The sequence below is a fragment of the Microtus oregoni genome, unplaced genomic scaffold (genome assembly GCF_018167655.1).
Source record: "Microtus oregoni isolate MIOR12 unplaced genomic scaffold, Mior012 000005F_ref0000423, whole genome shotgun sequence".
NCBI lineage: Eukaryota > Metazoa > Chordata > Mammalia > Rodentia > Cricetidae > Microtus > Microtus oregoni.
In genome coordinates this window covers 60,450,284-60,470,585 of record NW_024543064.1, presented here as the reverse complement: position 1 = coordinate 60,470,585, position 20,302 = coordinate 60,450,284, and the positions used below count along the sequence as shown (strand labels likewise).

The window sequence follows — 20,302 nt, the reverse complement described above, 5'->3', positions numbered from 1 at the left end:
AATCATACACCAAAATTAAGCAGACCCAGAGTTGTCCCTTTTAAAATTCCCAGACATGTTATATTATCAATTTGATACATAGGTCCATTGCCTTATAAATCTTGGTGGTAAAGCTAATCGCCTCCCTCTCTTTTACCCCTTTTCCCTTGCCTTGATGGGGTCTCCTGAAGCCCTGGTTGGCCTCTGAATCCCTCTGTGAGATTGGCCATGAACTCCTCATCTTTCTGCTGCTACCTCCTAAATTCTGGATTTACAGGTAGTGCTACCAAGCCCAGGCTCCCTGCTCCCTTCTTTCTTTGAGACAAGATCTCACTAAGCAGTCCTGGCTGATTTAGAACTCACTGTGTAGACCAGGCCAACCTCAGACTCCTGGTGCTCCTTCTGCCCTTGCCACCACACCTGGCCATCTTAACTTTGCATAACATTCAAAAAGGGAAGTTCTAGTTTTTCCAAGGGGATTTGGTGGATAACAACTGGATTTATTTAATTAGTAGTGGCTGCTGCATTCTCTACTTTCCAGGGCTCTTTTATCCTGTCTGACTTTCTTTCTTTCTTTCTTTCTTTTTTTCCCTCCCTCCTTCCCTCCCTTCCTGTTTCTCTCCCCCTCCCTCTAGCTCTTTTGAGATAGGACCTCATCTTTTAACCTTGGCTGACCTGGATGAAACTCACAATCTAGCCCAAGCCCTCTCTTTACATTACTTTTGTATAAAACTCGGAGCCACAAATACAACAGTGGAGAATATTATGGTTTTGTCAGCTGATTTTATTTGAAAGGACTTCAGTTTTATAGTTCTCTGATATAGGAGGCATAACTGGTCTTGATAGAGCTGTCTGAAGAAAACCACTAAATCCCTGTTTTACGTTGCTTAAATGTAGCCAATAACTGATAAAATGGTACTTTCCTATTTTTCTTTGATTTAGAAAACTTATCATTTATTTTGCATGGTGTGGGAACATACAGATAAATTTTGAAACTCTGGAAGAAATCTTTATATTTCAGTGAGAAAAATTGTGTGGATGATATTTAGTTGTGTAGGTTGAAGCTAATGGTGTTTTGTTTACATTAATGAATGTTTTGGGCACGTGTGCGGTGGTACCTGCCTTTAATTCCAGCACTAGGATGGCTAAAGCAGGAGGGTCTCTGATTTCAAGGCCAACCTGGTCTACAAAGGGACAATCAGGACAGCCAGGGCAACACAGAAACCTGTCGGGGGGCGGGGTGCTAGTCAGTAAGAAGTATGAAATTAAGTTATAAAAGATTATCTTTGTTGTATTGGAGAATGAATATTAAGCCTTATAAATTGATTTTTGCACTTTTTAAAAAAGCTTTGTTAAACTGAGTGGTGGTGCTCACGCCTTTAATCCCAGCACTCCGGGAGGCAGAGACAGGCGGATCTCTGTGATTTGGAGGTTATCCTCGACTACAGAGAAACCCTCCCCCAAAATAAAGCTTTGTTGAAGCTAAGTGGCATGGGAAGCTGAAGCAGGAGGATGAATTTGAGCTTGCCTGGGCCACAATGAGTTCTAGGTAACCTGGGTTTCAGAGTGAGACCCCGTCTCTTAAAACCAAACAGAAAAGCTTTGCTATGCAGAGCCGTAGCAGGGTTAAAGCAAAGGGAATAAACACTATCTACAAACGTGGGAGATTACTAAAAAATTATATTAAAAATAGAATCACTGTATGGACTGGCAATCAAGCTTGTAGTTATTTAGCCAGAATTGCTCTCTTGAGGCCATACCTGCACCCACTCCACACCCCAGGCTCATTTTAGCACTATGATAGCAGCAGGATGTGGAGACAACTCAGTGTCCTTAAGTAGATGAAGGAATAAAAATGTGAGGTGCACATACAGAGAAATAATGTTCAACTGGAAAGTAGGAGTAGTCTGAAGTGGCCGTGGTAGAGAGAGTTAAATGTCTAGTATTTGGGCTTTTCAGAGGACCAGGCAAAGGATAAAAGGACTCCTGTGACTGAATCCCACTCCTCAACACAAAACAAAACCAAAAATATATAAAAATAAAGTATAGGCCTGGAGAGGTGGCTCAGCAGTTAAGAGCACTAATGGTACTTCAGAAGACCTGAGTTCAATTCCCAGCACCCACACCAGGTATCTCAAAACAGCCCATAACTCCAGCTTCAGGGAATCCAAATACCTGGGTATTTGGCTTTTCATGTGCACATACTCCCCCCCCCCCCCACACACATAATGTAATTTTTAAATTTTTACTTATTTTCATACGTATGGATAATACGCCTGCTTGTATATTTGTGCTCTACATATATGCAGTGCCTTTGGAGGCCAGAAGAAGATGTCAGATTTTTTATTTTTTGAACTCTGCGTTTTTCTCTGCTCCCCTCGCTGCCTCTCCCCTCCCCTTCAACCCTCTCCCATGGTCCCCATGCTTCCAATTTACTCAGGAGTTCTTGTCCTTTTCTATTTCCCATGTAGATTAGATCCATGTATTAAGGTCCTCATTGTTGTCAAGGTTCTCTGGGATTGTGATTTGTAGGCCGGTTTTCTTTGCTTTATGTTTAATAACCACTATGACTGAGTACATATGATAATTGTCTTTCTGGGTCTGGGTTACCTCACTCAATATGATGTTTTCTAGATCCATCCATTTTCTTGCAAATTTCAAGATTATTTTTTTCTACTTGGAAGTACTCCATTGTGTAAATGAACCATATATTCCTTATCCATTCTTCGGTCGAGGGGCATTTAGGTTGTTTCCAGGTTCTGGCCATGCTGCTTTGAGCATAGTTGAGCACATGTCCTTGTGGCACGATTGAACATCCTTTGGATATATACCCAAAAGTGGTATTACTGGGTCTTGAGGAAGGTTGTTTCCTATTTTCTGAGAAATCATAACACTATATCCAAAGGGGCTGTACCACTTTACACTCCCATCAGCAATGCAGGAGTGTTCCCTTTACCCCACAACCTCTCCAGCATAAGTTGTCGTCAAGTGTTTTTGATCTTAGCCATTCTTACAGGTGTAAGATGGAATCTCAGAGTTTTGATTTGCTTTTCTCTGATGACTAAGGATGTTGAACATTTCCTTAAGTGTCTTTCAGCCATTTTAGGTTCCTCTGTTGAGAGTTCTCTATTTAGGTCTGTACTTTATTTTTTTATTGGATTATGTGATCTTTTGGAGTTGAATTTCTTGAGTTCTTTGTATATTTTGGAGATGAGACCTCTGTCTGATGTGGGGTTAGTGAAGATCTTTTCCCATTCTGTAGACTGCCGTTTTGTCTTGTTGACTGTGTCCTTTGCTTTACAGAAGCTTTTCAGTTTCAGGAGGTTCCATTTATTGTTTCTCTCAGTATCTGTGATACTGGGGTTATATTTAGGAAATGGTCTCCTGTGCCAATGCTTTCAAGTGTACTTCCCACTTTTCTTCAGTGAGGCTCATTGTGGTTGGTTTTATGTTGAGGTCTTTGATCCATTTGGATTTGAGTTTTGTGCAGGTGATAGATATGGATCTATTTTCACTCTTCCGCATGTTGATATCCATTTATGCCAGCACCATTTGTTAAATATGCTTTCTTTTTTCCATTTGATATTTTCTTGCTTCTTTATCAAAGATCAGGTGTTCAAAGATGTGTGGATTGATATCTGGGTCTTCTATTTGGTTCCATTGGTCTTCCTGTCTGTTCTTATGCCAACACCAGGCTGTTTTCAGTGCTGTAGCTCTATAGTCAGGAATTGTGTTGCCTCCAGAAGTTCTTTTATTGTACAGGATTGTTTTGGCTATCCTGGGTTTTTTGCTTTTCCATATGAAGTTGAGTACCATTCTTTTGAGGTCTTTGAAGAATTTTGCTGGGATTTTGATGGGCATTGTGTTGATTCTGTAGATTGCTTTTGGTAAGATTGCCATTTTTACTATGTTAATTCTGCCTACCCAGGAGCATGGGAGATCTCCCCACTTTCTGGTGTCTTCTTCAATTTCTTCCTTCAAACATTTAAAGTTCTTATCATACAAGTCTTCCACTTGTTTGATTAGAGTTACTCTGAGATATTTTATGCTGTTTGTGGCTATTGTGAATTCTCTGATTTCTTCCCCAGCCCTTTTATCATGTGTGTACAGGAGGGCTACTGATTTTTCTGAGTTAATCTTGTATCTTGCTACATTTCTGAAGGGGTTTATGAGTTGTAGAAGTTCCTTGGTAGAATTTTTGGGGTCGCTTATGTAAACTATCATATCATCAGTGATTAGTGAGAGTTTGACTTTTTCTTTTTCGATTTGTATCCCCTTGATCTCCTTTTGTTGTCTTATCACTCTAGCTAGAACCTAAAGAACTATATTGAAAAGATATGGAAAGAGTGGACAGCCTTGTCTTGTTCCTGATTTCAGTGGGATCGCTGGAAGTTTCCATTTAGTTTGATGTTGGCTGTTGGCTTGCTCTTTATTGCTTTTATTATGTTTAGATATGTTCCTTGTATACCTGCTCTTTCCAAGATCTATTTATTTATTTATTATGTATACAATGTTCTGTATGTGTGCATGTCTGCAGGCCAGAAGAGGGCACCAGATCTCATTACAGATGGTTGTGAGCCACCATGTGGTTGCTGGGAATTGAACTCAGGACCTTTGGAAGAGCAGGCAATGCTCTTAACCACTGAGCCATCTCTCCAGCCCCTCTCTCCAAGATCTTTATCACGAAGGGATGTTGTATTTTGTCGAAAACTTTTTTGGCATCTAATGAGACGATCATGTGGTTTTTATTTTTCAGTTTGTTTATATATGGTGGATTACGTTGACAGATTTTTGTATGTTGAACCATCCCTGCATCTCTGGGATGAAGCTGACTTGATCATGGTGGATGATGGTTCTGATGTGTTCTTGGATCCGATTTGCCAGTATTTTATTTACTATTTTTTTTTAATTTATTTATTTATTAAGGATTTCTGCCTCGTCCCCACAACCGCTTCCCATTTCCCTCCCCCTCCCCCGATCAAGTCCCCCCCCCCTCATCTGCTCGAAGAGCAATCAGGGTTCCCTGACCTGTGGGAAGCCCAAGGACTGCCCACCTCTTTATTTACTATTTTTGCATCAATGTTCGTGAGTGCGATTGAGCTGTAATTCTCTTTTTTAGTAATGTCTTTATGTGGTTTGGGTATCAGGGTAATTGTAGCCTCATAAAAAGAATTTGTTCCTTCTGTTTCTATTGTGTGGAACTATTTGAGCAGTATTAGTATTAGTTCTTCCTTGAAAATCTTATAGAATTCTAAGCTGAAACCATCTGGTCTTGGGCTGTTTTTGGTTGGGAGACTCTTGGTGACTTTTTCTATTTCTTTAGCAATTATAGCTCTGTTTAATTTGTTATCTGGTCTTGATTTAATTTTGGTAAGTGATATTTATCCAGAAAGTTGCCCATTTCTTTTAAGTTTTCTAATTTTGTGGAGCACAGGTTTTTCAAATATGACCTGATGATCCTCTCGATTTTCTCTGTATCTGTTGTTATGTTCTTCTTTTCATTTCTGATTTTGTTAATGTGGATATTCTCTCTCTGCCTTTTGGTTAGTTTGGATAGAGGTTTGTCTTGTTGATTTTTCTCAGAAGAACCAACTCTTTGTCTCATTGATTTTTTTTTTGTATTGTTTTCTTTGTTTCTATTTTGTTGACTTCAGCTCTCACTTTATTTCCTGCCATCTAGTTCTCTTAAGTGAGTTTGCTGCTTTTTGTTCCAAGTTTTCAAATGTTCTGTTAATTGACCAGTGTGGAATTTTTTCAGCTTCTTTATGTAGGCATTTAGTGCTATGAACTTTCCTAAGAGGAAAGTTTTTTCATTGTGCCCCATAAATTTGGGTATGTTGTGTGGTCGTTTTCATTGAAGTTTAGGAATTCTTTAATTTCTCCCTTGCCCCATTGATGATTCAGGTGAGTATGTCAGATTTTTTTTTTTTTTTTTGATTTTCGAGACAGAGTTTCTCCGTAACTTTTGGTTCCTGTCCTGGAACTAGCTCTTGTAGACCAGGCTGGCCTCGAACTCCCAGAGATCCACCTGCCTCTACCTCCCAAGTGCTGGGATTAAAGGCGTGCGCCACCACCGCCCGGCCATATGTCAGATTTTTTTGAAGCTGGAACTACAGACAGTTCTAAGTTGCCCTGCGTATGCTAGGAATGAACCCAGGTCCTCTGCAAGAGCAGTCAGTGCTCTTCACCTCTGAGCTATCACACCAGCCCCCCAATAAATCTTTAAAAAATAAAAGAGGCATAGGCAAGTCAATCTCCAGCAAGTCAGCTTGGTCTGCTACAAAGTTCTGTGCAGCTAGGGTTACATAATACCACTCTGTTTCAAACAACAACAACACAACTTCTTTAACCTTTCATTTTCCTCTCCTGTCTCCCTCCCACTCCTACTGATCCCTTTTTTTTAATATTTATTTATCTATTTATTTATTTATTATGTATACAATGTTCTGTCTGTGTGTATGCCTGCAGGCCAGAAGAGGGCACCAGACCTCATTACAGATGGTTGTGAGCCACCATGTGGTTGCTGGAAATTGAACTCAGGACCTTTGGAAGAGCAGGCAATGCTCTTAACCACTGAGCCATCTCTCCAGCCCCTGATCCCTTTTGTTTACCGCTCTAGTTGGCAGGTGAACCTGGGAGAGAGGGCCTAAAATGGGGCTGACTCAAGTCTCTTGCAATAGCCAGCTTTATTCAGAGCATCAGACAATTTATGCTCAGAGAGTTAAGAAGAATCACCCGAATAAAGCATATAATCATAAGGACAAGCTGTACATGTTTTTCAGGAGAGGCATATGAATAGTAACAGGTGAAGTAAACTCACTCCTATCTCTCATACTTGGGAGGAACACGAAAACATTCCAAGAACAAGTCTGTGTTTTAAAGAAATTGAGATTACAAGACTCTTGTCTTGTTTTTTTTGGACTTTTCTCACAAGTGCCCAGAATTCTCACATGACTCTATTCTTGGACTGTGTTCTGACACCCTTCTTCCAAATTAGCAACTCTTTTATTTTGTCTTTTTGTTTGTTTTTGTTTTTTAAGACAGAGTTTCCCTTTGTAGCTTTGGAGCCTATTCTGGAACTAGCTCTTGTAGACCAGACTGGCCTCGAACTCACAGAGATCCACCTGAGTGCTGGGATTAAAGACAGGTGCTATCACCTCCAGTCTTTTTTAAAGGCCTATTTATTTTGTGTATTTGAGTGCTTGTATTAATATGCACCATGTGTGTGCCTGGTCCCTGCAGAGGTCAGAAGGTATCAGGTCTCCTGGAATTGGGAACCAAATTTGGGTACTTCGTAAGAACTGTAAGTGCTCTTAACCACTGAGCTATTGCTCCAACCGCCCCAACTCCTCATGTTGCTGTCATGCTAAAACGATCCCTTGGGGTTTAGGGCAATAATCACAAGATAGCAGTTTTACTCTGGCTAGTTGATTAGTGTTGAGGGAGCGGCGGGGCTGTGTCCCGGCACCTGGCCGCCCGCATGGCTTATGCCCCGAAATAATTACATGGAAACTATATTCTTTTAAACACCTCTTGGCCCATTAGCTCTAGCCTCTTATTGGCTAGCTCTTACATATTGATCTAACCCATTTCAAATAATCTGTGTAGCCCACGAAGTGGCTTACCAGGGAAGATCTTAAACTGCGACTGTCTGGAGTGAGAGAATCATGGCGACTGCCTGATTCAGCTTCTTTCTCCCAGCATTCTGTTCTGTCTACTCCGCCTACCTAATTTTCTGTGCTATCAGAGGCCAAGCAGTTTCTTTATTACTTAACCAATGAAACAACAGATAGAAAGATGACCCTCTTCCATCAGATTAGAAGTAGAACTTGTTATTTTTAATATGTTATTATATGTTTGGTATTGAATGCAAAATATATGTAATTTGAAGAAATTCAATAATTTGAAGAAATTCCATTATGCAAGAATATTTGTCTTAAAATAAATTGGATGTAAAAGTGAGATGGCATATATAAAAGACGTACATTATTAGAAATAAGGAATTTTTAAACAAAGTGGGGTTCATTGAGAGGATCAAAAAGTAATTTAGAAGACATTTGGGATAGTCCAGAAATGAAGATGAAACATGATAGACTCTAAATGCACGTAAAACAGCGGAGAATTGGAGTATCTGTCATTAAATTATTCCATCAAAAAGTTCTGTGCCCTTATGCCCAGCAAGGAGTTTTGAATATAATCAAAATATGCTATACACATGTATGAAAATGTCATAATGAAACCTATTTTGTGAATAATTGATACATGCTAATAAAAACTTAGAAAAGACAATAATACAGATAAAATGTACAGCTCCTACTTAAAATGTATAAATCTTGCCGGGCAGTGGTGGCACATGCCTTTAATCCCAGCACTCGGGAGGCAGAGGCAGGTGGATCTCTGTGAGTTCGAGGCTAGCCTGGTCTACAAGAGCTAGTTCCAGGACAGGCTCCAAAGCCACAGAGAAACCCTGTTTTGAAAAACCAAAAAAAAAAAAAAAAGTATAAATCTTGGAGGGGGACAGGGGCCAAGAGTCCTTACCCTTAACTGAGGAGCTATTGACAACTGGTGACCACTGGCGGACAGAGAGTTAATTTTCTTCTAAGGGTTGTAGCTCCTGGCAGGTTAACGCACTGCAGTGGATGGCCTCACATCCCTGAGTATGTGGGCAGTGCAAATTGGAGAAGACACCAAGTCAGGTGGTGGGAAGGAAATTCAGGGTAGATCTGGGAGGAGTCAAATCAACAGCTGGGATTAAATATGATCTCAAACTATATTGTATGATATTCTGAAATAATGAAATCAAATATCCTCAAAGACGCAAATATATACACTTGGGAAATCATTGCAAAATCAAGGTAGTGAAGATATCCATCAATATCCCAAGTTTCCTCCTTCTTCACTATTTTCTCCTGATATTGTCTTTTATCATATAACCTCTAAAATTAATAAATAAATTAGTTAATTGAGAAAACCCTATACAGGGTTTCTCTGTATAGCCCTGGCTGTCCTGGAACTCCTTCTGTATGCCAGTCTGTCCTTGAACTCAGAGATCCACTTGCTGTTCTTCCCAAATGGTTGGATTAAAGATTTATGCTACCATGCCAGGCATATATATATATATATATATATATATATGTGTGTGTGTGTGTGTGTGTGTGTGTGTGTGTGTGTGTGTATGTATATACATATATATATGAGATTTTTTTTTAAATATGTGTGTTTTTCTTACAAGTATGTCTTTGCTCTACATTCATGCAGTACCCTTAAAGGCCAGAAGAGGGCGTCAGATCCCCTGAGATGTGAGTTATAGATGATTTTGAGCCACCATGTGGGGTGCTGGGAACTGAATCCAGGACCTCTGGAAGAGTAGCTAGTGTTTTTAACCACTGAGACATCTTTCCAACAAGTTTCTAAAATTTATATGGGACCAGGTATGTTGGTGCACACTTTTAATCCCACCACTGGGGAGGTAGATGCGGATGGATCTCTATGACTTCGAGGCTAGTCTGGCATACATGAATTCTATGCCAGCCAGCCCCCCCCCCCTTTCTCTCTCTCTCTCTCTCTCTCTCTCTCTCTCTCTTTCTCTCTCTCTGTTCTGGTTGCTGTCACATCATTTTATTACTCATCCATATTATTACCTAGATCAACAGCTCTTAAATCTTTAATGAATAGTCGTGTGTATGCGTGCATGTTTGTGGGTAGGTGTGTGTATGAGTGCATGCCATATTGTGAGTGTGGAGATCAGAGGACAGCTTGCAGGGGAGTTGACTTTCTCCTGCTGTGGATTTCAGGTATCCAGCTGAGGTCGTTAGGATTTTGAGGCAGATGTTTTACCTCTTGAGCCATCTTGATGGCCCCTTTTTCCGGGTTTTGGAACAGGGTCTTATTGTGTAGTGCTAGCCTTAAAATCCTACTGCTTTAGCCTTCCAAGTGCTAGTATTACAGATTGAGCCACCACACCCAGCTGTTGTAGTAAATAAGAGTTATAGGTCCATGAAATGACTGTAGTTGTGTTGCAAATGTACCAGACCTACTTTTTTTTAAAATTTAGGTAAAAGCTGATAAGATGATAAAAACCTTACAGATTGAAGTTTGATTGTAAATCTGAGAAGTATGGTAGTTGGTTATTCCTAATTTAAGGATGCCTTAATTTTGATCAGTATAAAGTATTTCCAACCATTGATATCATTTCTTTTCTGTTTTAGGAAACAGACAGCAGTCATGATAGAAGACAAAGGACCAAGAGTGACAGACTACTTTGTTGTGGCAGGTCTCACGGATACATCAACTCTTCTAGATCAAGAAGTAAACCGTACAGATACTAAATCAACTGGCCCTAAAGCTCCAATCACAGACATTGCAGTTATTATCAAGTCAGCTGGGGAAGCTGTACCCGAAGGGTACACCTGTGTTGAAGCCACTCCGTCAGCACTCCAAGCAAACTTGAACTATGGAAGTCTGAAAAGCCCAGAGCTTTTCCTGTGTTATAAGAGAGGGAGAGATAAACCTCCCCTTACAGATATTGGGTATGATCACTTTCTTTTGCAATGGTAAAGGGAATTAAATTTGTTTAAAAATAAGAAGGTATATAGTAGTAGAAATTTGAACTTTCTGGTAGTTGTTATTTTTTATTTCAAGATTAAGTTCAAGGATATATTACATGTCTATACATACTCTTGATTAGATATATAAATGTGAAGTGCTATGATAAAAGACACTGTATATATATATTTGGAAGCCAAGTGTGGTGACCTGTACATGTACTCCAAAGCACTTAGAAGGTAGAGACAAGATTAGAAATCCGAGTCCATCCTTGTCTGTATACTAGGTTCAAGGCCAGTCTGGGCTACAAGAGATTCTGTCTCAAATATTGCTGTTAGGGGTACTCATTTCTCCTCTCTTCCTTTCTAAATTGGGAACTGGAGATGGGCCTGGTTTGCCCAATGCATATGAGTTTGTAGGTTCAATTCTCAGGACTGCTTTAAAAGAAAGAAAGACAAAAGTGAAAAAATGGTTCCCCCCAAAGCTATTAGGGGGCTGGAGAGATAGCTCTACTCTTCCAGAGGTCCTGGCTTATACCCAGCACTCACATGGCCACTCACACCTGTCAGTAACAGGGGATTCTCATACCCTCATACAGACATAAGTAAAAATAAATACATGACAGTTGTGAAGTATTTTGTCAATGAAGTCAGTGAAGATTTCTTTGTTACTGTTACTGCTAAAAAGACTTTATTTCAGAAATTTGTGTTGATACTTTCCTATGAAAATTATGCTGCTTTATAATCCCCTAGTGATTTATCATGTGTGGATATTTTTGTTTGTTTGTTTCTAGTCAATCATTTTATTATAGCATCTATCCTCTGGTCCCATCTGAGGTGTAGCTATAGCTTTGTTCTCTAGTGGAGTTTTATTTTTTGGAGGGGAAAGATCATTTCATTCTAGGTCCTCCTAAAAATCTTTTTTTAAATTTATTTATTAAAGATTTCTGCCTCCTCCCCGCCACCGCCTCCCATTTCCCTCTCCCTCCCCCAATCAAGTCCCCCTCTCTCATCAGCCCAAAGAGCAATCAGGGTTCCCTGCCCTGTGGGAAGTCCAAGGACCACCCACCTCCATCCAGGTCTAGTAAGGTGAGCATACAAACTGCCTAGGCTCCCACAAAGCCAATACATGCAGTAGGATAAAAAACCCATTGCCATTGTTCTTGAGTTCTCAGTAGTCCTCTCATGTGTGGATATTATATTGAAGTGTTGTGTTTATTATGAAACTACCCCTAGTAAAAACTGATGATAGAGCCAGGTGGCCTTAGAGGTACTCACATGTGATTCTGGTAGGCACAGGACTCAGGGCTGTTTTGGCTACATATCTGGTTTGATGGATTACATGAAGGCCTGCCTCAGAACCACCCCCACCCCCAGCACCATACATAAAAGGATTGTAGATATTTAGCTATTTGAGAGCACCCTGACAAGTATTTTTAGGTTCAGTTTGTCTCTTATACAAAACATGCAATTTTCACGGAGATTACATTAAACAGTTTTGGGACGCATATGTAAGTAGTGTACTCCCCTGCTTCTGTGGGTTCATTAGCCTTCTGCTTGCTTGGGCTTTGTTATGCTTTATTGGAAAATGCAAGATGATGTCACCTGGAAATGTACATAGTTTCACCTTCCTGTACAGTTTGGATAGTTTTATTTCATAGTAGCCATTTGGTCTCAATCCTGATTCTTTTTTTTTTTTTTTGACTGTTCATAAAACATTTTTATTATTTTCCAGTATGTATAAAACATTAAAGGATATTTTGTATCAGAGATTGGTGGTAAAAAATAAGTAATCTGTAATTTAAGTAAACATTTCAAGTTAACACATGTACCATGGAATTTTATGCACTCGGGTTTCTTCAATGCTAGTTGTCACAGTGGCACACAGAGAAAAAATTCTTAATGCTTTGGTGGGATTAAATTCAATCCTGATTCTAAGGGAAAAGTTTTAAGGTTTTATCATTGAAAATATTAACTCTAAGTTTTTTATAAATGCCATTTTGGTCTTTTTGTTTGCATTTATGACATTTCTATGCTTGTATATAGTGTACTTGGCTCATTTGCCCCTGTGCCCCTCCCCAGTGATCCTGCTGTTATTCACAAATAGTCTGTCTTCTTTCATGTCATTGTTCTGTTCTGTCCTAGTGTGTCCAAGGTGTGTGTGTGTGTGTGTGTGCGCGCGCGCATGCATGCATGTGTTTTATGTGTGTGTTAACACACATGGTATGCACGTGGGGTCATGATGGGGTCATGGAGCAACTTCTTCCACCATTGTAGGTTTCAGGGATCAAACTCAAGTTGTTGGACTTGCTAGCAGGTATACATATCACTGGCTCTCATGATTCTCCTGCCCCTCCCCCAAGTCAGAATTTCAGTATGACTGGCCTGGAATATGGTGTATAAACCAGGCTGACCTCAAACTCATAAAGATTTGCTGCCTCTGCCTCCTGAGCTCTGTGATGTGCTACTATATGCCATTTTGTTTTGTATTATGTGTTTGTTCATTTTGTGTGCATGTACATACACACAGAAGTCAAAAAATAACTTGAGAGAGTCAGCTTTCTCTTTTTGTCATGACTTAATGATTGAACTCAGTTTGTTAGGATTAATGGCAGTGGTCTCTACCTGCTGAGACTTAAGTTTTGAGACAGGATCTTGTGTATACCACGCTGACTTCAAACTTGCTGTATAGCTGAAGATGGTCTTACACTCAATCCTTCTGCCTCTACCTCCCCAGTGTTAAGAATGAACTTGTGTGTGACTTTCACACACACACACTTCTTCATATAAATTTAGATTATGCACGTGTGAGAAAATGAGTGACATTTGTTTTTCTGATTCTGGCTCCAATTCTGGTAGATAATGGCCACTTGTATGCAATACTCTACAAATGAGGTAATTTCATTCATCATGGCAGAATAAAATTCCATTGTGTTTCTCTACTGCATTTTTTCATTTTATCCATGCATCTGTTGATGGGCACCTAGCCTTTTGTCACCTGTTGACTGTTGTGAGTAGTGCTGTCATAAGCACAAGTATGCAGCGTGTCGCTGTACTATGTCTGCTTTGATTCCTTTGGGTGTACACCCAAGAGGGGGCTAACAAGGTAATGTACTAGTTCTGTTTTTAATTTTTTGAGCAACTTCCATATTGATTTCCATGGTGGCAGGAATAATTTATATTACCACTAACAGCTTAAGAAGGTTCCTTTCCCCATTATTCTTGCATTATTTAAGTTTTCTTGACTATAGTCATTTTTACTGGAGTGAAATGGAAACTTTAAAAAAGATTATTAGATTTTACTTGTGTTTGTGTATGTGTGTTGGGGGGGGGTGCCACAGTGTACATGCAGAGGTGAGAGGACGTGTGTAAGTCAGTTCTCTTCTTCCATGTAGATCCTGGCTATCAAGCTTAGGTCATCAGGCTTGGTGGCATGTACTGGGCCATTAATTGACTCTTGATTCATTACACCATGCATTTTCTTTGTTATACCGCTTTTAATTTTATGCAGTCATGATTGTCAATTCTTACTATTATTTCTTGAGCTATTGGGTCTTATTGAGAAGATCATTAACTGTGTGTCCCCAAGTGATTTCATTTAGTACTTTCAGTGTTTAATATCTTATATTTTAACATGTTAATATATTTTAAATTGATTTTTGCACAGGGTAAGAAATTTCATTCCTCTGTGTATGGTTTTGAATTTTTATTGGTAGCATTTATTGAAGAAGTTTTCTTTTTTCCTGGTGTGTGTTTTTGACATCTTTGTCAGGCATCAGGGAGTTGAAGCTGCATGGGTTCATTTCTAGGTCCTGTATTCTTTCTTTTCTTAAATTACTTATTTTTATTTTTATGTTCATTGGTATTTTGCCTGTGCAAGGGTGTTGGGAACTGTAGTTAGAGACAGTTGTGAATTTTCATGAGGGTGCTAGAAATTGAGCTCGGGTTCGCTGGAAGAACTGTCAGTGCTTCTAACAGCTGAGCCATCTCTCCATCCCTGTATTCTACTATTCTAGTATCTGCTTTTGTGGCAAAGTGTAAGCACAGATCATATGGTCTGCAAATAGGGGTAATTTGAATTCTTTCTTTTCTATTTGTATCCTTTTTATTTACATTATTTTCTTACATTATTGCTTTGGGTAATAATAAGTTTAGCACTTAATTGTATGATTAAGAAAAAGAGTTGACATTCATGTCCATTGTCTGGCTTTACAGGAAAGTCTTCTCGTATTTTTCCCCAATGTAATATTAGCTCTTGGTTTATATAAAGAGTACCTGCTATTATTTATTCTTAGATTTTTGCTATTACAATTTTTCCTTTTTATTTCTTTAATTAATTTATTAATCCATCCACCCATTTATTTGTTTGTTTATTTTTTGAGATAGGGTCTTACTAGGTTACCTTGTCTGACCTGGAATTCACAATGATCCACTTGCCTCTGCTTCAGGAGTGCTAGAATTAAAGGTGCATGTCACTATGCCCAGCTTCTTCAGGGCTTTTATTATGAAGAGATGTTGAGTTTGGGCAAAGGCCTTTTTTTTTTTAAATCCATTGTGATGATCATTTGATTTTGTGCTTTATTTATGTCCTACATCATGTTTATTGACTTGCATATGTTGAATCATCCATTCCTTTCTGAATGAAATCAAGTTGATTGTGTTTTTTTGTTGTTGTTGTTACTTTTGTGTGTATATTGTATGCTTGTCCATATGCAAGCACTGCTCGTGTGCTACAGTGAGCTTGTGGGTGGCCACACAGCATTCCAGAGTTGGTCCTCTCCTTCCACCATGTATTACAGAGATTCAACTGGTTTTAATTGGTAGCTCAGGTTTGAAACCCACTCTGTGGCCCAGGTTGGCCTTGAACTGCTTCTGACATTTAAAATTGTGATTACAGTGTGCACCACCATATCTGTCTTGTTCTTGCTTATCTAAGACTGGGGCCTACCATTTATTTGAGATCTCTCTCTGACTCTGGTTTTTAACTTCATCCATACGTCCATCTATCTGTCTGTCCATCTGTCCATCTATCCAGTGCTGTGTATATATGTGTGTGTGTGTGAGAGTGGACACATATTAGTGGTATGTGAATGAAAAAAAGAAATAAAAAGGAAAGGGCATGACTGCTCCTAGGTATGGTGGAGGAGAAAGTTTATTACAGATATGTGGGAGAGCACAGTCAGAGGCAGGGATACCTGGGAGAGTCTGGAATGGACATGACCAGACTGAGCTGGGCCATGTGAGGAGAGGGAGGGGAAAGGGAGAGGAGAGAAAGAGGAACCAGGTGCAGCAGCCAGGAGGCCAAAGGTACAAAAAGGGGCAGGAAACCAAAATGTCCAGATTATATAGGGAAGAGCCTCTGGGGAGGGGCAGCCCAGCCCCTGGGCTGGAGAGTTCAGGGTAGAGGCTGGGGTATCCTCCCATCTGTACCCAGTAACAGGTAGGGACTGATGGCTGCTGGAAGAAGCTGACTGCCAGGTCTGCCTTGATATGTTAAATAAGCTCCCTAGTCATTTGTTCTGGGTTTGAAACTTAACAATGTGCATCTGGAGATCACTGAACTATGTTGCTACCCTTGATTTTTTTATTATTATCTTTCTTTTAGAACTACCTTTGCTATATTCCAAAGGTCTGGTAAATTATATGTACTACTTCCTACCCCCTTCCCCACACAAGACTTACATTAATTATAAACTGTTGGCCTATTAGCTCAATCTTATTATTAACTAGCTCTTAGAATTTAAATTAAGCCATAATTCTTGTCTATGTTTAACCATGTGACTTGGTACCTCTTTTCAGTCAGGCATTCTTATCTTGCTTCCTCTGTGTCTGGCTGGTAACTGACTCTCCACCTTTCCTCTTCCCAGAATTTGCTTAGTCTGATTGCCCCGCTTATACTTCCTGCCTACCTACTGGCCAATCTGTGTTTTATTTGGTCAGTATGAGTGACAAATCTTTACAGTGTACAAGAGCATTATCCCTGTGTTTGTAGTTTATATTGCTATTGATATTTCCTTTTTGCTTCATTTTCTGGGTTGCTGAGTATTAAATCCAAAGCAGTATACATGTTGACATGTGCTCTAATACTGAGTGAGCAACATATACAGCCCCTGTTCTTTTGAGACAGGGCCTCACTATGTAGATCAAGCTGGCCTGGAACTTGCTGTAATGACCAATCCCTCTTACTTTGGCCTCCTGAATTCTTGAATTACTGTCAGTCTATTGGTATTAATTTTTCCCTTTTTTTTCTGGTATAGTCTGATAATATACTAGAAAATTATTTCAATTTTTGTTTTGTTAAAACTTGGCTAAAAAAATAAAATTAGGTATTGTGGTGCATGTCTGTAGGTGGACTTTTCTGTCCCACTTGCCAACTCCCAAATAACTACAAGGTGTAGTTGGAGACTGCTCTTTTGTTTCCCAGCTGCCCAGACCCAAAATAACCATACAGAAACTGTATTAATGAAGACATTGCTTGGCCTATTAGCTAATGCATATTTCTAGCTAACTCTTACATCTTAAATTAACCCATTTCTATTAATTTGTATATTTCCACATGGTTGTGGCCTACCAGTAAGGTTCCATCTGGCATCTGCCTCCTGTGGAGGCTAAACAGCTTCTCCTGACTCCGCCTACTCTCTCCTCTATCTGCTTGGAATTCCCGCCTTGCCCTATTCTGTGCTGCAGTAGGTCCAAAGTAGCTTCTTTATTAACCAGTGGCATTCACTGCATATAGAAGGGAATCCCACACCAACGTGGAGACTTCTTATTTATTAATTATGAAAGCTTGACTGACAGCTTAGGCTTGTTTTTAACTAGCTCTTATAACTTAACTTATTTCTATTAATTTGCTTTCTGCCTCGTGGCTTTATTATCTTTATGCTGTACTGTCCATGCTGCTTCCTCCATGCCTGACTGGCAGCTCCGCCCTCTTCCCGGTGTTCTCTCTGCTCTGAAAACCCTGCTTAGCTATTGACAACTTATTAAACCAGTCTGGATGACACATATTCACAGTGTATAAAAAGATTATTCCACAACACATGCCTTTAATCCCACTTGCAGAGGCAGGTGAAGGGTGGATTTCTGTGAGTCTGAGGCCAGCCTGGTCTACAGAGTAAGTTTCAGGACAGCCAGAGATACATAATAGAGACAAAGTTCACAGGATGCTGAAGTGAATATTATACAGCTGTTAGATGACATTCTGCAGAATTTTTCTGTTTGATTTATGGTACAGTTTAAATCTGAAGTTTGTTGATTTGGTGTATCTGCTGATGAAAGAACAGTATTTCAGGACCCCATATTATCATATCTGGTCTTATCTATCCCTTGTGTTCAGTAGTGTTTGGCTATTTATGACTATTTAATTTATTTATTCGTTTTTCTATTTCTCTCTGTGTGTACAATGTTTCTTGTTTGTTGGATACTTGTGTGCTCCTGTTCACATAATGGAGGCCAGAATAGGGTGTAGGGTAGCTTACTCAGTTTCCTCCAATTCCTTTGAGAAGCAGCGTCTCTCCCTGAACCTGGAACTTGTGTTTTCTCAGCTGGATGGACCCAGGAAGCCCTGATGATCTTTCAGTCTATCTACCTCTGAGTTGCGGTTACAGGTGTGAGGATGCTGGCTCTTGCATTGATACTGGGATCGGAACTCTAGTCCTAAGGATTGTTGTGAAGGAAGCACTCTTAGCCACTATGCTGTCTCCCCAGCCCCCAACTTTAATTGTAATTTGGTAGCTTGTTCTTTCTGATAGTATGTAAAGACTTGATATTTTCTAAATAATTTTGACTTGAAGTCTGAATTAATATAGGTAGTCCTGCTTGCTTTCAGATTCTCTTTTCTTGGAGTATTGCTTTATATCATTCCACTTTCCATCTGTGTGTTTTTGAGTGTTTTGCATACAACAAACAGTTGACTCTTATTTTTAATGCCCTCAGCCATTGTAGACCAGTATGGCCTTGAACGCAGAGATCTGCCTGCCTCCCAAGTTCTGGAAGTAAAGACATGCACCATCACCATCTGGCTGTTTTCTTAATTCTCATGTATTTTTTTGCTTAATGTTTTATGAATGCAGGAATAGTGAATTAATTGCCTTACTCTGAACAGCTGTTTGTAACTCCAGTCCCAAGGGATCTGATGCCCTCTTCTGGCTTCCGAGGGTACTGAATATGCATGGTGCACAGACATACTTGCAGGCAAAACACTCATCCACATAAAGTGAAAATAAGTAAATCAGAAAAATGGGTAGACTTACAGCCCTACACGGCTGTGATCCATAAGTTTCTGCATACTTATTTTGAGTTTTAAATTTAAGGCTTATCTTTTTTAATCTGTCTGTCTGCATCTGCCGTGTGCATGTAGGTGCCTGACGGGGCTAGAAGAGAGTGTTGGAAATCCTGGAGTTGAGTTTCAGGTGGTTGTGATCTGATGTAGATCTGGGAACCTAATGGGACCTATGAAAGAGCAGTACATGCTTTAACCTCTGAGCCTGCTCTCCAGCCCCTCATTGTTGTTTCTGTTCACTTAGTTGCTGATAGAGTCTTGATTTAAATTGCTAGGCCTTTAGAATAGATGTTAATATTTGGTTGTCCTTTTAAGAGCTTTGTGTAACTAATGTTGACAGATTACTCACACATTTACTCAGTTTTTTTAAGTGTATCTAGAGAATTGTGCAGCAGTCACTATAATCCATTTTAGAATATTTTTATCTCCCCCAAAAGAAACCCTGTACCTAGTTGGCAGGCACTTGCTAATGTTCTGATTTCCCTCTACTCTTAGGAAGTTACTATTCTGCTTTCTGTCTCTGAACACCTGCCTCTTCTGGGCACATCATATAAATGCAGTCCTCCTAGGCGTGCTTTTCTAAATTCCTTCCTTCACTTGACAAGGGGGGGCTTTTCCATAGAGTCCATTGTTTTAATTGCTGGACAGTAGTAGTTTCTTGTGAATGTTCATATTTTGTCTTCAATAGTTAGTGGGCATTTGATTTCCCCCTCCACATTTTGGCTACTATAATGATTTACGAGCATTTGTGTTTTTATTTGTCTTGGTTGTATACCCGTAGGAGACTTCTTGCTTCTATGGAAGTTTTTGAAGACGCATCAAACTGTTTTCTAAATCAAGTACTTTTCATCAGTAGTATATGAGGATTCATTTTTTTTGTACATCCTACCAATACTTATTTGTCTTTAAAAAATGTGTATCTCTCTCTCTCTCTGTATCTGTGTGTATGTATGTATATTTATATATATAAATACACACACACACATACATATCTGTATGTGTTCAGATGCTCTTGGGGGCCAGGAGGAGGCATCAGATCTGGAGCTTGAGTTTTAGTGGCAGTGAATTATCTGACATGATTGCTGGGATCTGAGTAGCAAGTGCTCTTACCTGCAGAGCATCTCTCTAGCCCTCTTATTTGTCTTTCTGTTTTGTTCTTGAGACAGACTCTCTCTGTTCCTGGCTGTCTAGGACTTACTGTGTAAATCAGATTGGCTCAAATTCACAACATTCTACCTGCCCCTGCCTCCTGAGTGCTGTGACAAAAGGCAAGTGCTACCATACTCTGACCTCTTACCTTTCTGATGATTTTCTTCACATAGAACATGAAATAATAGCTCATCATTTCTACTGCTATCTGACATACTCAGCAGCTTCCATGTGTTTTGGCCACTTGCATGTCTTTGCCTACTTAAAAAAAAATAGGGACATTTCATTTTAAGCATTTTAAAAAAATAGTGTTTACTTTGTTTCTGGAGACATGGCCTAGCTGCACAGT

The 20,302-nt window shown here is 39.6% G+C and overlaps 1 protein-coding gene across 2 annotated transcripts in view; it reads left to right on the top strand.

The window, feature by feature from the left end:
* Positions 1-20,302, top strand: part of Dennd4c (DENN domain containing 4C) — a 102,078-nt gene that overhangs the window by 11,326 nt on the left and 70,450 nt on the right. For both annotated transcript variants that reach the window (XM_041651431.1, XM_041651430.1), the window contains exon 2: positions 10,188-10,508. In XM_041651431.1, the coding sequence (XP_041507365.1) occupies positions 10,204-10,508 (305 nt within the window). In that variant the 5' untranslated portion in view covers positions 10,188-10,203. The remainder of the gene's footprint in view (positions 1-10,187; positions 10,509-20,302) is intronic.